The following is a 16,985-nucleotide window of genomic DNA, read 5'->3' on the forward strand; positions in this document are numbered from 1 at the left end:
TGCAGTCCTCATTCACTTACCTCATCCTTCCATTTTGCTTTTAAATGTCCTTATTTCCTCTGAGAAATCCTCACTTCCTGTTCTTTTGTCTATAACTACACACGGTAATGCAAGGCTTTCTCTCTGGTGTGAAGAAAGCCTCTTGAGGGGGCGAGCAGGAGGGTCAGGACGCTCTCTATTTTGCAGATAGTGAAAGGAGCTGTGTGTTAGTGGGCGTCCTGACACTCCTGCTCACCCCCTCCCCCCTCAAGAGGCTTTCTCCACACCAGGGAGAAAACCTTGCATTACTGTGTGGAGTTACAGACAGAAGAACAGGAAGTGAGGATTTCTCAGAGGAAATAAGGACATTTAAAAGCAAAATGGAAGGATGAGGTTAGTGAAGGCGGACTGCACCAAGGTAAAGGAAGTTATTTATTGAATTTTTTTTTTTTTACCTTTACAACCCCTTTAAGGCCTCGTACACACGACCGAACATGTCTGCTGAAACTGGTCCGTCTGACCAGTTTCCGCGGACATGTTCAGTCGTCTGTACGACTCACCGGACATGTCCGCTCGGCCGAAAGCCCTCGCATGCGTCGAAGTGATTTGACGCATGCGTGGAAGCATTGACCTTCCAGGGTCGCGCACGTCGCCGCGTCATCGTCGAGGCGACGGTGCGGCCACGTCACCGCGTTCACTGTCCGTGGGAAATTTGGTCTGATGGTGTGTACAGCCATCAGACCAAAATTCGCCAGCGGACATGTCAGATGAAAACGGTCCGCGGACTGTTTTCATTGGACATGTCCCGTCGTGTGTACGAGGCCTAAGACAATGATAGCATAATTTCCTAAAAACGCAATTTTATGTCTTCCATTGTTTTGCCATTTTTATCCAAAAAATCTAATTAATAGTTCGACCACTCCATTAAATTGCTGTGTGTATGGCCAGTGTAAGGTTTTTGGGGGGCAGCTTGTAATTTAAACAACTGTACAAAAAATGACATGTAATCATTGACCTTGTGGTGTTGCTACCATTGAATTGTAATAATGACTGTATTGTATTGCTGGTTTGTTTGCTGATTTGTGTTGTATTTGACCTATTTCAGCATGTTGGAAATAGCATTGCATGTGTGTAATAAATCATGGACTGAGCAGTTTATCCCTTCTCCTGTATATTCTTCTCTCCTGTTCCATCTTGTGTGTTCGGCTTTTCCTTTTGTTTTTTTTAGCAATGCAAAGATAATTTGTGAGCATTTCACGGGCAGAAACCTGATTGTTTTCAGGATTTATGAAGACAGATCTCCGGGAAAGCAACATAAAACTTTTAACATGACAGAAAAAAAAAAAATCCTCATCGTTCCCAAACGTTTAAGGATAAGATAAATCGCTAATTACCGTCATTCTGCCAGACCATATTCCTACTCGTTAAACTCAAAATCTTATCTGTATGATTGATTCCTCAGACTCCGTTTATGGCAGCACAGAATGAAAAGTAAAAGATGCAGAGAGTGCAGAAATGTTCTTTTGGTGCAATGTAAAATTGTTCTGGATTGGATATAAAAAGTAGAAATGTTCAGTGACCGGGGTAAATCTGCACAGATCAATGCACGTCAAGGCTAGGGCACATAGAAAACCAGAGGCGGCTCTTCAATTAGGCGGTCGCCTGAGGCCTCGCACTCACAGGGGCCGCATTATCCCAGTTTTGAGGGACAGGGGACCTTAACGCTGCTGTGCTCAGGCAGGGTTAAGAGCCCTGATTTAGGAGCGAGCCGCCAGCATCCCTAACAACCAGTGAATATCGGTGACACCGTCCCTTGTGATGTCATTGACCCAGCATGCCCTCAGTCAATGATGTCACAAGGGGGCGGGTTCACCAGGTGACATCACTGGGTGGCCCTGCCCCTTAGTTATTAAAGAGCAGGATCTGGGGGGCCGCCTTGTTAAAGGGGGCTTCCAGATTCCGATAAGCCCCCTGCCGGCAGACCTCCACAACCACTGGCCAGGGTTGTGGGGAAGAGGCTCTTGGCCTTGAACTATTTTTCCCATCATGGTCGAGAGTGGGGCCCCATGTCGAGTTTTGCCTAAGGCCTCACAAAGCCTAGAGCCGCCTCTGTAGAAAACATATACAGTGAAACCTCGCATTACGTGTAACGCGTAATCCGTTCGGAAATACTCCATTCCTGAGTTCAGCCGAGCTGTCCCTGAGCCTTTCTGAGTATTTCCAAGGCTCTCCGGTGCCCCCCTGGACACATGCAGTATTGCATACCATAGAAATCAATGCAGAACAAATAATTTTTGTTTCCATTGACTTCTATGGTGCAACTCGACTTTGATATGCGAGTGCTTTGGATTGCAATCATTCTCCTGGAACGGATTATGTTCGTAATCCAAGGTTTCACTGTATTTTCTATGTGCGCTGTTCACACAACAACTCCGCCCAGTGCGTTGCGGGAAAAATGCTACATGTTAAATGGACTGTAGTGTGTTTCTGTAAAACTGAAAACGTGCTTAAAAATGCATAGGTGTGAACCAGGCTTTAAAGTAAGCCTGCCACAAACTGAGCACACAATGAGTGAAGGAATAATCTGAGGTTATCTTCAGTGAAAAATGCATGTCAAACTAATCAGTAGATCAGGGGTAGGCAACCTCGGCCCTCCAACTGTGGTGAAACTACAAGTCCCATGAGACATTGCAAGACCAGACATCCCAACCTGCAAAAACTCATTTCAGGGAGGTGGCAAACTCACCACAGCTGGAGGGCCAAGGTTGCCTACCCCTGCAGTAGATCCAAAGGCAGCTGAAGATATAAGAAAATCTTGACTTTTCGTGTGAAGCTTTGACCCTCCTTATCTTGCTTAGCCTTCCTACTGGTCTTTAGAATTGGAAACCATCAAGCTTTTACAGTAAAAGTTGAGAGTTGCATATAACTTCCGCTGTCTGTATAATGGGCTCTACTGGTCATATTAACATGCCGTCTGTCCCGCGGTTGGATATTTTTTCATCATATGCGTAATTTGACTTGTCCAGGTTTGACTCACATTTTTTTTAATTTCAGTTTTTTTGTACTATCATGAATTTTGCATCAAATATGCATTTATAAGCTGCTTAGTCCGTGGTAATTACTTTAGGTGGGGTTCTTCCTCTCCTGTTTGCTTTAGTATTGAGTCATATTTATGTTAGGGCCTGATACATGTGGTCATGGTTTAATCTAATTTTGGTCTAAAGGGTGTCAGATTCGGCAAGTATATACAATACGTATACCAAGCTTTAATCAGTTCCTTAAAGTATCTTTTAGTTCCAGTGTTAGATACAACTGACTATATCTTTAAACAAATGTTTAGAAGACTTTAGCAAGCTATAATCAGGGTTTAGCTTCAAGCTTTGCAAATTTTTGCAGAAAAGGATCAATTTTTACTGAAATTTATAAGACTAGGACACACACAACATGCATTTTGATCAATATTACATTAATTGTTGGGTTCAGGACATGGTTGTACTAACTGGCATCTGGACAATGTTCTTACCTATTCATGAGTTCCATTGTTTAGTCAACAGCAGGCCAGCACCCACAAATTTGTGCTAACGCTTTTTTCCATTGGTCAGCCTTTCTCAACCATTTTATTCTAGAGCAGTGGTTTTCAAACTGTGGCCCACAGCCCGGATGTGGACCTTTTCTTTATCCGGCCCTTGAGGCACCATTCCTTCCACTGACACCAATAATCGGGCACTATTCCTTCCACTGACACCAATGATCGGGCACTATTCCTTCCACTGACACCAATGATCGGGCGCTATTCCTTCCACTGACACCAATGATCGGGCACTATTCCTTCCACTGACACCAATGATCAGGCACTATTCCTTCCACTGACACCAATGATCGGGCACTATTCCTTCCACTGACACCAATGATCGGGCGCTATTCCTTCCACTGACACCAATGATCGGGCACTATTCCTTCCACTGACACCAATGATGAGGCACTATTCCTTCCACTGACACCAATGATGAGGCACTATTCCTTCCACTGACACCAATGATGAGGCACTATTCCTTCCACTGACACCAATGATGAGGCACTATTCCTTCCACTGACACCAATGATCGGGCACTATTCCTTCCACTGACACCAATGATCGGGCACTATTCCTTCCACTGACACCAATGATCGGGCACTATTCCTTCCACTTACACCAATGGTCGGGCACTATTCCTTCTACTGACACCAGTGTTGGAGGCACAATTCATAAATAACAACAATAGGACACCATTCCTCCCACTGATTCCAATGATGGAGCACTATTCCTCCCACTGCTACCACCAACAGGGTACTATTTCTGGGCCTAAAACTAATGAAGGGCTACTATTCCCCACAAACACAAGGGTGTTTTCTAATCCCACTGGTCAGTCTGGCTCCCCTAAAGCCTGAATGACAGTTAACTGGCCCTTAACTTAGAGAATTTGGAGACCCCTGTCCTAGAGGAACCCTTGAAATGTGTTTCATCTTCCAGGGAACACTTGCTAAAAATAATATCTACGGTTCATAGTACATTAGTTCTATATGACAAAATGATTTTCAATAATAATTGATAAATGAAATATATATAATAATATTGATGACCAGAAAATTATCATAGATGTTGAAAATTGTATTTTTCCCTTTACAGCAGTGCCCATTTGCGAAATGCCCTCTTACGCTGGTGGTTGTGGAAAAGTTCCCCCATATACTACTGGCCACTTATTGTACATTACATGATGTGGGTGGAAAATTCCCTCTTACATTGACAGGGAAGTGAAGGTGCAAAAATAACATCCACCATTATTCACAGCTCAAGGAACCCCTAGGAACCTCTGGATGAGTCTTAAGCCCTGTACACACGATCGGATATCTGATGGAATCTAATCCGATGGATTTTTTTGTCGGATATCCGTTGAAGCTGACTTTCATCAGTCTTGCCTACACACACATCGGTCAAAAATCAGACCGTGTCCAACGCAGTGACGTAAAACACTACAACGTGCTGAGAAAAATGAAGTTCAATGCTTCCGAGCATGCGTCGACTTGATTCTGAACTTGCATGGATTTTTGACCGATGGACTTCCACACAGACGATCGTTTTTTTTCTATCGTTTTTTTTATCCACAGGAAAATTTTAAAACATGTTCTATTTTTTTTCACCGATGGAAAAATAAACGATGGGGCCCACACACGATCGGTTTGTCCGATGAAAACGGTCCATCGGTCTGTTTTCATCAGATAAACCGATCGTGTGTACAGGGCTTTAGGGTTCCATTGAGCCCTGGTTGACAAAATCTAGTCTAATTGAATAAAAATTGAGGGGCAGATCCTCAAAGAAATTATGCCGGCGTATCTGTTGATACGTCGCGTAATTTCAAATTTTGCGTGTCGTATCTTTGTTTTCGTATCCACCAAACAAGATACGACGGCATCTGTGTTAGATCCGACAGGCGTACGCCTTAGTACGCCGTCGGATCTAAGATGCAATTTTCCGGCGGCCGCTGGGTGGCGTTCACGTCGTAATCCGCGTCGAGTATGCAAATTAGCTTTTTCCGACGATCCACGAACGTACGAGCAGCCGTCGCATTCTTTTACGTCGTTTCCGTTCAGCTTTTTCCGGCGTATAGTTAAAGCTGCTATCTGGTGGCGTACTCAATGTTAAGTATGGCCGTCGTTCCCGCGTCTAATTTTGAAAATTTTACATTGTTTGCGTAAGTCGTCCGTGAATGGGGCTGGACTCCATTTACGTTCACGATGAAAACAATGACGTCCTTGCGACGTCATTTGGAGCAATGCACCCTGGGAGTTTTGACAGACGGGGCATGCGCAGTTCGTTCAACGCAGGGAACACGCTTCATTTAAATGAAACACGCCCCCTACTCGCCGCATTTGAATTCCACGCCCTTACGCCGCGAGAAATACACTACGCTGCCGTAACTTACGGCACAAATTCTTTCTGGATTCAAACCAAAGCCAGGTAAGTTACGGCGGCATAGCGTATATCAGATACTCTGCGCCGGTGCAGATCTTTGAGGATCTGCCCCTAAATTTATAGCCAAAAATATATAAAACATTGAAAAAAAATTGCATAAACATCACACACTGGTCCAATAATAAAGGTGTGTTAATATCTATGGGCCAAATCCTCAAAAGAGATACGACGGAGTAATTGCTGTTACTCCGTCGTATCCCTGGTCCTAACTATGGAACTGATCCACAGAATCAGTTTCCCATAGTTAGGACGAAGAAGATGCAGTACCGCATCCGCCGCTGGGGGCATTTTGCGTCGAAATGCCGCCTCGGGTATGCAAATTAGGACTTACGGAGATCCACGAAGCTTTTCAGCTTCGTTTTTTCTCCGTAAGTTATATTTTGCAAACGCAAAATTAGGGCTGCTTTTACAAGGTGTAAACTGTTTACACCTTGTAAAAACAGACCTTTCTTGCTCGCGACGCGATTTTTTTTAAATTTCAAATTTTTTTTTTGGCGCCGTATCTTTTTTTTTACCCGACGCAACTTTAATGTCCCGTCGCAATCCACAAAGCCCGACGTAACGTCATTTCGCGCTATGCACGTCGGGAAAATGACGTCACGAGCATGCGCAGTACGGCCGGCGCGGTAGCGCGCCTCATTTAAATGGTAATCGCCCCCTGGAGAAGAGGAACGCCTTGCGCCGGCGGAATTTAAGTTACACCGCTGCAAATTCCCAGGTAAGTGCTTTGTGGATCGGGCACTAACTTGGGAAATTTGCGGCGGTGTAACGTAAATGGAAAAAGTTAAGTTACGCCGCCTGGCTGAGGATTTGGCCCTATGTCCCTAATCACTGCAACATAATGGAGGTTTCGGTCACTGTTTTCCTGTCATAATTTCTCATTTGATGCCACCAATAGTTTATCAGGTCTATTATGTTTTCTAAATGATCTTATAATGCCAACATTAAAATCAGCCACTGTTTGTGAAATGGTTCCTTAGTAAGTCCTAATCCTAATACACATACTGTATATATAAAATGAGAGCTACTGAGCACAAACAATGAAAAGGATAAGCACACAACATAATTAATACTAGCCGCTGACAGGAGCTCTTCAAATTCATGAATAATAATGTTATGTATGACCACATGTGTAAGCAATCTATACAGTGCATTGCCCAGGTAAGTTTCCTGCATGTTTTTGTGCCGTGGATTGGCTTACGAATCATCTGCTTGAAGTTTGCCGCTACCCCGCTTGCTTTGCTGCCGCCTGTTTGCAATCATAAAAAAAAAAAAAAAAAAATTCTGATACCCCTTGCCCCTTCTTTTTATAATTTGTGATTTCCTAAAGATTGCAAATCAGTTCAGGAGAAAATAGCGGAGGCAATCGACAGCAAACAATTGGCAGATTCAGATCCAGAGCCCAGCGACTCAAGCACGGATGACGAGGACAACTTAGGAGGAATCGCCAACACACAGAAACGTAAGATGGCAATAAAGGCATTTTGCTGTGAAATTTAAAAGGAACATATTTATAGATTACAAAAATTGTACACCTATCCTGCCACACAGGTCATACTATATTTTTGGATAAAATACAACTTATTAATATCTAAAGTTTAATTTTTAATTTATCCAATAGTATTATGAACAATTCACTGACCCCTTGATTCATTTCAGTGATGTTGAAACTTTATCTAATTGTTCAAATGTAATTTTCTATGAGCTTTGAGGATATTTCTCTGCCTTCCTTCACAGCTTTAATTGTTTCCCTTATTAAAGCGTTACTAAAGCATTACTAAACCCTCAACAGTAAAATCAGTCTGTATATGCAGTAAAGCATGCTTGTTTTACTCACTGTGGAACCTACTCACAAAACCTGTGTATTGTTGAGTATAAAGCCCCGTACCTACGACCGGTTTTCATGCCAGAAAAACTGCGGGGAGAGCTTTTGGCCGGGAATCCCGGCCATGTGTATGCTTTCTCGCAGTTTTCCCGACAGGAAAACTGCTGGGAATCCCGGCGGGAAAATAGAGAACCTTTTAAACCCGGCAGTTTTCCTATGGAAAAATTTACCGAGCAAGTTCTCGGGTTTCCGGTCGGGATTCCCTGCGGACTTTATACCGCTGGGAATCCCGGTCGTGTGTACAGGGCTTTAGTGTCAGGAAGCTAGTTTAATTTGGACAGAGTATAACCCCCAATCCCCATTAAATTAGTGGGTACAATGCCAGGCGGGTGTGGAAATGCGACTCAGTGTACATCTTGAAGGCATGTATGCGTTCCTTGATTATCTGATCAAGGGCAAATACTGATGTGCAAAATGTAAGCACATTGTTTCCCTGGAAGCCCAGGTTCTGAATCTAGGGAAGCAACTCTCGACACTGAGAAGTTCCTCCATACTAAAGGAGAGTTGGGATTGTACCATGCAGGTGCCGGCAGGGGCCAGCACAGACGCGGGTGGAGACAAAGCAGTGCAAGCACTAAAGCAGAGTAGATGGGTGACAGTCAGAAAGGATAGAGGGGAAAGAGTCAGGGAGGCTGGTCCTGGGCTGGAACATTCTAATAAGTATGCCCCGTTGAGTGACATTTGGTGAAACCAGTCACGGACCAGCACTGCTGGAGCTGAGGGACTCCCCTAGCGGCCAGGGGAATAACTCCTCCAGTGAGGTTGGGAGTAAAGCCAAGGCAAAGGGGACTCAATTTTTAAAGGCAGAGGGAGATTAGGGAAGTAAACAAGTGGCTGAGGAGCTGGTGTAGAAAGGAGGGGTTTGGGTTCCTGGAGAACTGCGGCGACTTCTCAGTCAGTTACCAGCTCTATAGAAGGGACGGGCGGCACCTAAATGGGGAAGGTGCAGATCTGCTGGGAGTGAAGATGACTCAAAAGTTAGAGGGGCTTTTTAAACTAGGCAACGGGGGGAGGGGGGGTCCAGAGGTAGAGATAGTCAGCACGGAACATATTACAGAGGGTAGTATGGGAGGCATTAGTGGTAGGTTGACTAAAGCATCTAAACCCGAGGTAAGTATAGTAACAAATCCTATTTGCAATCCCAGAGCAACCAATAAGGAGATAGTATGCGACTGGTCTAAACTACATGGCATGTTCACCAATGCAAGGAGTCTGGCGGACAAAATGGGAGAACTAGAGATACTGTTGTACGAGAAGGATTTAGATTTTGTAGGGACAGAGACTTGGTTTGACAGCTCTCATTATTGGCTGGCAACCATTCAAGGGTATTCCCTATATCGCAGGGATAGAGAGTGTAAAAAAGGGGGAGGGGTATGCCTGTATATAAAAAATGATGTACAAGTGAATGTGAGAGATGACATCACTAAGGAAGCAAGGGAGTAGGTGGAATCCTTATGGGTAAAGCTACAAAGAGAGGAAACTAAGGGGAAAGTATACCTATGCTATAGGCCCCCTAACCAGAGGGAGGAGGCGGAGGCAGACGTCCTATTACAATTTGGATTAGCGGCAAGAATGGGAGGTGTCATTATAATGGGGAATTTTAATTATCCAGACATAGACTTGGTGGAAGGAATCGCGCATTCATCTAAGGCTCGCCAGTTCCTAAATGTCTTGCAGGACAATTTTATGGGTCAGATGGTAAATGGACCAACAAAGCGTTATTAGACCTACTGATTACCAACAATAGAGACCTGATCACAGATGTGGAAATATGGGGAAATTTAGGAGACAGCGATCACAGGTCAATTTATTTTAGTATAAATCACACAAATTAGAAACATAAGGGGAATACAAAGACACTGAATTTTAAAAGAGCCAACTTCCCTAAGCTACGATCCTCGTTAGATAATAATTGGGATAATATTTTAGGAACAAAGAACATGGAGGAAAATGAGTATGCTTTAGGAGCATATTAAATAAGGGCATTAGCCAGTGCATCCCAATGGGAAACAAATTTAAATTTCTTTTTTATAATGTAAAAATTCTTATAAAAGCAAAGGAGAAGGTCTTCAAAAAATACAAGGCTGAGGGGGTCATCATCAGCATTCCAACTTTACAAAGAATGCAACAAGAAATGTAAGGGCGCAATCAGGGTGGCTAAGATAGAACACGAAAGGGGCATAGCAGAGGAAAGTAGTAAAAAAAATCCCAAGAAATTCTTTAAAGCGGGGGTTCACCCTTAGAGGGCACTTTTCCCCCTTAGATTCCTGCTCGTTTTTACTAGGGGAATCGGCTATTTATTTTAAAATATGTGCAGTACTTACCCGTTTACGAGATGCATCCTCTCCGTCGCTTCCGGGTATGGGCTTCGGGAATGGGCGTTCCTTCTTGATTGACAGGCTTCCGAGAGGCTTCCGACGGTCGCATCCATCGCGTCACGATTTTCCGAAAGAAGCCGAACGTCGGTGCGCAGGCGCAGTATAGAGCCGCACCAACGTTTGGCTTCTTTCGGCTACGAGTGACGCAATGGATGCGACCGTCGGAAGCCTCTCGGAAGGCTGTCAATCAAGAAGGAACGCCCGCTCCCGAAGACCCATACCCGGAAGCGACGGAAGAAGACGCAGCTCGAAAACGGGTAAGTACTGCTCATATTTTAATACAAATAGCCGATTCCCCTAGACCGAACGAGCAGGAAGCTAAGGGGAGAAATTTTTTTTTTTTTACAAATGGGTGAACTCCCGCTTTAAGTACATAAATAGTAAGAAAGGGAGGTCAGGTCATATTGGTCCCATAAAGAATGATGAAGGGAATCTGGTTACTAAGGATGGAGAGATGGCGAAGGTATTGAATTTATTCTTCTCCTCAGTCTTCACAAGGGAATCGTGGGGCTTCAGTAACCAAAACTGCAATGTTTATCCTTATGAGATGTCACAGGAAGCACCCTCATGGCTAACAGAGGACAGAATTAGAATTAGACTTGAAAAACTTAACATTTATAAGTCACCGGGACCAGATGGCTTGCACCCGAGGGTTATTAAGGAACTCAGTCAAGTAATTGCCAGATCATTGTTCCTAATTTTAAGAACAGTCTACTGACTGGAATGGTACCAGCTGATTGGAGAAAAGCCAATGTGGCACCAATATTTAAAAAAGGGCAAGTTACATCCCTGGGAATTACAGACCAGTTAGCCTAACATCAATTGTATGCAAGCTCTTGGAGGGAATGATAAGGAACTATATACAAGATTTTAGTAATGACCGGTATTATTATAAGTAATCAGCATGGATTCATGAAGAATCATTCTTGCCAAACCAATCTATTAACCTTCTATGATAAAGGAAGGCCTGTAGACGTGGTATATCTGGATTTTGCAAAAGCATTTGATACAGTTCCCCATAAAAGTTTACTGTACAAAGTAAGGTCAGTTGGCATGGACCATAGGATGAGTACATGGATTGAAAACTGGCCACAGGGGCGAATTCAGAGGGTAGTGATAAATGGGGAGTACTCGGAATGGTCCGGGGAGGTAGTGGGGTCCCCCAGGGTTCTGTCTTGGGACCCATCCTAGTCAATTCATTAATAAACTACCTGGAGGATGGGATAAACAGCTCAATCTCTGTATTTGTGATCAAAGCTCAGCTAAGTAGGGCAATAACTTCTCTGCAGGATGTGGAAACCTTGCAAGAAGATCTGAACAAATTAATGGTGTGGGCAACTACATGGCAAATGAGGTTTAATGTAGAAAAATGTAAAATAATGCATTTGGGTGGCAAAAATATGAATGCAATCTACTCACTAGGGGGAGAACCTCTGGGGGACTCTAGGATGGAAGAGGATCTGGTTGTCCTATTTGATGATAGGCTCAGCAATGGCATGCAATGCCAAGCTGCTGCAAGCAAAGCAAACAGAATATTGGCATTCATTAAAAAGGGGATTAACTCCAGAGATAAAACAATAACTCTCCCGCTTTTCAAGACTCTGGTCCGGCCGCACCTGGAGTATGCCATTCAGTTCTGGACACCAGTCCTCAAGAGGGATGTGTTGAAACTGGAGAGAGTCCAGAGAAGGGCAACACAACTAATACAGGGACTGGGGGACCTTAGTTATGAGGAAAGGTTACGAACTTGTTCTCTCTGGAGAGGAGACACTTGAGAGGGGATATGATTTCAATGTACAAATACCGTACTGGTGACCCCACAATAGGGAGATAACGTTTCTGCAAAAGTGAATTTAATAAGACGCGACGATTCACTAAAACTAGAAGAAAATCGGTTTAACCTTAACCACTTGCTGACGGCCGTACGACTTTGTACGGCCTCAGCGCGGCTCCCAATCTCTAACAGGCCGTCTTTTTACGGCCGCCCCTTTGCACGTTCCCCGCGCACGCTCCCGAGCGCGCAGCGGGGAACTGCTGTGCTGGCCGTGTCCCTTGGACACAGCCAGTCACAGATCGCCGTGAACGGCCAATCGGAGCGGCAGTTTCCTAGCCGATCTGTGCGGCCAATGAGAGATGATCTCATATGTTTACATATGAGATCATCTCTCATTCCCGGCTCTCGCAGACAGCGGTGCTGTCAGGGGAGAGAGGAGACGGATCTGTGTCTCTTGTACATAGAGACACAGATCGGTCACCCCCCCCAGTCACCCCCCTTCCCCCACAGTTAGAACACTAATTAGGGTACACATTTAACCCCTTCCTCACCCCCTAGTGTTAACCCCTTCCCTGCCAGTCACATTTATACAGTAATTAGTGCATATTTATAGCACTGATTGCAGTATAAATGTGAATGGCGCCAAAAATGTGTCAAAAGTGTCCGATGTGTCCGCCATAACGTCGCAGTCCCAATAAAAATCGCAGATCGCCGCCATTACTAGTAAAAAAAAAAAATAATAATAATAATTCTGTCCCTTATTTTGTAGGCGCTATAACTTTTGCGCAAACCAGTCGCTTATTGCGATTTTTTTTTTTTTTACTAAAAATATGTAGAATACGTATCGGCCTAGACTGAGGATAAAAAAAAAAACGTAAAAAAAAAATTGAGCTATTTATTATAGCAACAAGTAAAAAAATGTTTTTTTTTTTCAAAATTTACGCTCTATTTTTGTTTATAGCGCAAAAAATAAAAACCGCAGAGGTGATCAAATACCACCAAAAGAAAGCTCTATTTGTGGGGAAAAAAGGACGTTAATTTTGTTTGGGAGCCACGTCGCACGACCGCGCAATTGTCAGTTAAAGCGACGCAGTGCCGAATCGCAAAAAGTCCTCTGGTCAGGAAGGGGTTTAAGTGCCCAGTAAGGAAGTGGTTAAACTACGTAGAGCAGGGGTCTCCAAACATTCTAAACAAAGGGCCGGTTTATTGTTCTTCAGACTCTTGGAGGGCCGGACTTTAGCCAGTGGGCGTCAAAATATTCCTGGCATCAGTGGGAGTAAACATCTGGTATTAGGGGGAGGAATAGTGCCCCATTGCTGGTATCATAGGGAGGAATAGTGCCCCATTGCTGGTATCATACGGAGGAATAGTGCCCCATTGCTGGTATCATACGGAGGAATAGTGCCCCATTAGTGGTGTCAGTGGGAGAAATGGTGCTCCATTGTCGGTGTCAGATGGCAGAATAGTGTCTTGTATCATTGGGAGGGATAGTGCTTCAAGGGCCGAAAAAAGGCAAGCAAAGGGCCGCATCCGGCCCTCGGGCCACAGTTTGGAGACCACTGACGTAGAGGGTTCTTTACTGGAAGAGCGGTTAGGATGTGGAATTCTCTTCCACAGGCGGTGGTCTCATCGGGGGCATCGATAATTTAAAAAAACTATTAGATAAGCACCTGAACGACTACAACCTACAGGGATATACAATGTAATACTGACATAAAATCACACACAGAGGTTGGACTTGATGGACTTGTGTCTTTTCAACCTCTCCTACTATGTAACTATGTAATCCTCTGCACTGTGTAAAAAGGCTGTTTGATCCTCCCCTTCTTTCACTGTCCCCAATCCATCTGCACATGCTCAGTTTGGTGTGTATTGCTAGAGAGGTTTTTTATTTTTTGATTGGGTGCATGTGATCAGCACAGGACCAATCGGCACTGTTCAGACAGATAGTACGAGGTCCTGCAGCCTCATAGGGCAGTCAGAGGACAATGAAAACCCCTCCTACAAGCTTTAACTAGTGTTTGCTGGACACTGATAGAAGTTACAAGACTGCTGATGAGAAAAGGTATTTAGCAGTTTATATTTACTAAAATAATTGCATTTCCATTAGGGGTGCAACGGATCACAATTGATCCGTGATCCGAACTGGTCACCCCCTTCGGATCGGAACACACTGTGATCCGCGGATTGCCACGGCTCCGGAGCTAGGCCGAAGTCGCAGCCTTTCCTAATGTTACGGCGGTGACTCCGGAGCTAGGCCGCAGCCTTTCCTAATGTTATGGCCGCGGCTTCGGCCTACCTCCGGAGCCGCGACCATAACGCTAGGAAAGGCCGCAGCTTCGGCCTAGCTCCGGAGCCGCCGCCGTAACATTAGGAAAGGCCGCAGCTTCGGCCTAGCTCCGGAGCCGCCGCCGTAACATTAGGAAAGGCCGCAGCTTCGGCCTAGCTCCGGAGCCGCCGCCGTAACATTAGGAAAGGCCGCGGCTTCGGCCTAGCTCCGGAGCCGCGGCCATCTTGATACACCCGGCGGCGGCCCTCCTCTGTTTACACCCACAGAGGAGGAGCCCGCACTCGTGGGACACAGCGCTCGGGGAGTGTCTGTCGGTACTAGCTGGGGGGGGGGGTCACTGTCCTGAGAGAAGGGAAGTCACTGTCCTGAGAGAAGGGGGGTCACTGTCCTGAGAGAAGGGGGGTCACTGTCCTGAGAGAAGGGGGGTCTCTGTACTGAGAAAAGGGGGGTCACTGTCCTGAGAGAAGGGGGGTCACTGTCCTGAGAGAAGGGGGGTCACTGTACTGAGAGCAGGGGGGTCACTGTCCTGAGAGAAGGGGGGTCACTGTCCTGAGAGAAGGGGGGTCACTGTCCTGAGAGAAGGGGGTCACTGTCCTGAGAGAAGGGGGATCACTGTCTTGAGAGAAGGGGGTCACTGTCCTGAGAGAAGGGGGGTCACTGTACTGAGAGAAGGGGGGTCACTGTCCTGAGAGAAGGGGGGTCACTGTCCTGAGAGAAGGGGGTCACTGTCCTGAGAGAAGGGGGGTCACTGTACTGAGAGAAGGGGGGTCACTGTACTGAGAGAAGGGGGGTCACTGTACTGAGAGAAGGGGGGTCACTGTCCTGAGAGAAGGGGGGTCACTGTACTGAGAGCAGGGGGTCACTGTACTGAGAGAAGGGGGGGTCACTGTACTGAGAGAAGGGGGGGTCACTGTACTGAGAGGAGGGGGGGGGGTCACTGTACTGAGAGGAGGGGGGGGGTCACTGTACTGAGAGAAGGGGGGGTCACTGTACTGAGAGAAGGGGGGTCACTGTACTGAGAGGAGGGGGGGGTCACTGTACTGAGAGGAGGGGGGGTGTATGCACCAAGGGGGTACTATAGTTGGTGGGGGGGGGGGGACATGTGGATATTACAGTGGGGGAGATTTTTTTTTTTGCCGATCCGAAAAATGATCCGATCCGTGACTCCTGATCCGAGGAACGATCCGAACCGTGAGTTTTTTGATCCGTTGCACCCCTAATTTCCATGTTCTGTGTACTGTGGGAGATCAGATATAGTGAATGCAGGGTCCTGGGTTTAGTTAAGCCCTGCACACACGATCGGTACATCCGATGAGAACGGTCTGATGGACCGTTTTCATCGGTTAACCGATGAAGCTGACTGATGGTCAGTCGTGCCTACACACCATCGGTTAAAAAACCGATCGTGTCAGAACGCGGTGACGTAAAACACAACGACGTGCTGAAAAAAATGAAGTTCAATGCTTCCAAGCATGCGTCGACTTGATTCTGAGCATGCGTGGATTTTTAACCGATGGACGTGCCTACAAACGATTAAATGTCGTTCATTAGGTCTACCCATACATTTAAAGGTGGCATGGTAGTAGATTTCCAGAACCTTGAAATAAGCTGTCTTGCAGCTTAAAGGAAAAATCTGAGAAGGCTGTATTTCTGAGATTTAACGGAGCGTGGTAAGATGGACAAAAGCGCACACTTAGGAAAAGAGATGAGAAGAGATGAGAGACTTATCATAAATCTTATTATATACCTGAAATATTTGTTTCCAAAATGGGTGGATACGATCACATTCCCACCATACGTGTAGGTAAGTTCCTCTCACTCCATGACAGCGCCAGCATGTGACCGAGTACTCAGGGAATATCCACTTAATGGATGCCGGAACCCGATACCACCTAGGTAGCGAGAGACTGAAGATTTATGCATGAATGCAAATGCGTTGTACCAATCCTTGGGGGATATCCCAATCTCCAAGCCCCTTGACCACCAATTCTTGTAAATAGGGAGTGTGCAATGGGTATGGGATCTTTTTATATCAAGGATAATGTACGGTGAGAAATCTTTAAGAGAAGACGCGGTCTACCAAAGGCCGTTAAGGGTCTATGGATCTGCCCAGATAGGTGTAATGATTTACATTATTTCGTCTGGCGTAAATTTGTCAGCCAGACGAAATTAGAAGCTGAAGGAACATCTGCTTGAGGTTTAAACGAACGGGCTATGGGCCAGGATAATTGGTAATATAATATAATGATATAGGGCCAGATTCTCAAAAGAGTTACGACGGTGTATCTCAGAAAACACCGTCGTATCTCTGTTTTTGGCCCCGGGTATCTATGCGAGTGATTCCTAGAATCATTTTCGCATAGATACGGCCAAGATCCGACAGGTGTAAGTCACTTACGTCGTCGGATCTTAGATGTAATGCGACGCCGGCCGCTAGGTGGCGTTTACGTTCAGTTCTTATTTGACTATGCAAATGAGCCTGATACGCCGATTTTCGAACGAATTTGGGTCGCGTAGTCGTCGCGTACGTCGTTTCCGTAAGCATAAGGTTACCCCTGCTATATGAGGGGTAACCTTACGCCAGTCTGCCGAATGCCATGTTAAGTTTGGCGTCGGGTCCACGTCGGCTTTTTCCGTCGGTTACGTCGTTTTACTAAGTCGTTCTTGAA

General features: G+C 45.5%; 1 protein-coding gene across 3 annotated transcripts in view; it reads left to right on the forward strand.

The window, feature by feature from the left end:
* ERICH3 (glutamate rich 3) overlaps window positions 1-16,985 on the forward strand; it is a 157,093-nt gene that overhangs the window by 119,734 nt on the left and 20,374 nt on the right. For all 3 annotated transcript variants that reach the window (XM_040360695.1, XM_040360693.1, XM_040360694.1), the window contains one exon: window positions 7,320-7,451. In XM_040360695.1, coding sequence (XP_040216629.1) covers window positions 7,320-7,451 — 132 coding nt within the window. The remainder of the gene's footprint in view (window positions 1-7,319; window positions 7,452-16,985) is intronic.

The sequence above is a fragment of the Rana temporaria genome, chromosome 7 (assembly GCF_905171775.1).
Source record: "Rana temporaria chromosome 7, aRanTem1.1, whole genome shotgun sequence".
NCBI lineage: Eukaryota > Metazoa > Chordata > Amphibia > Anura > Ranidae > Rana > Rana temporaria.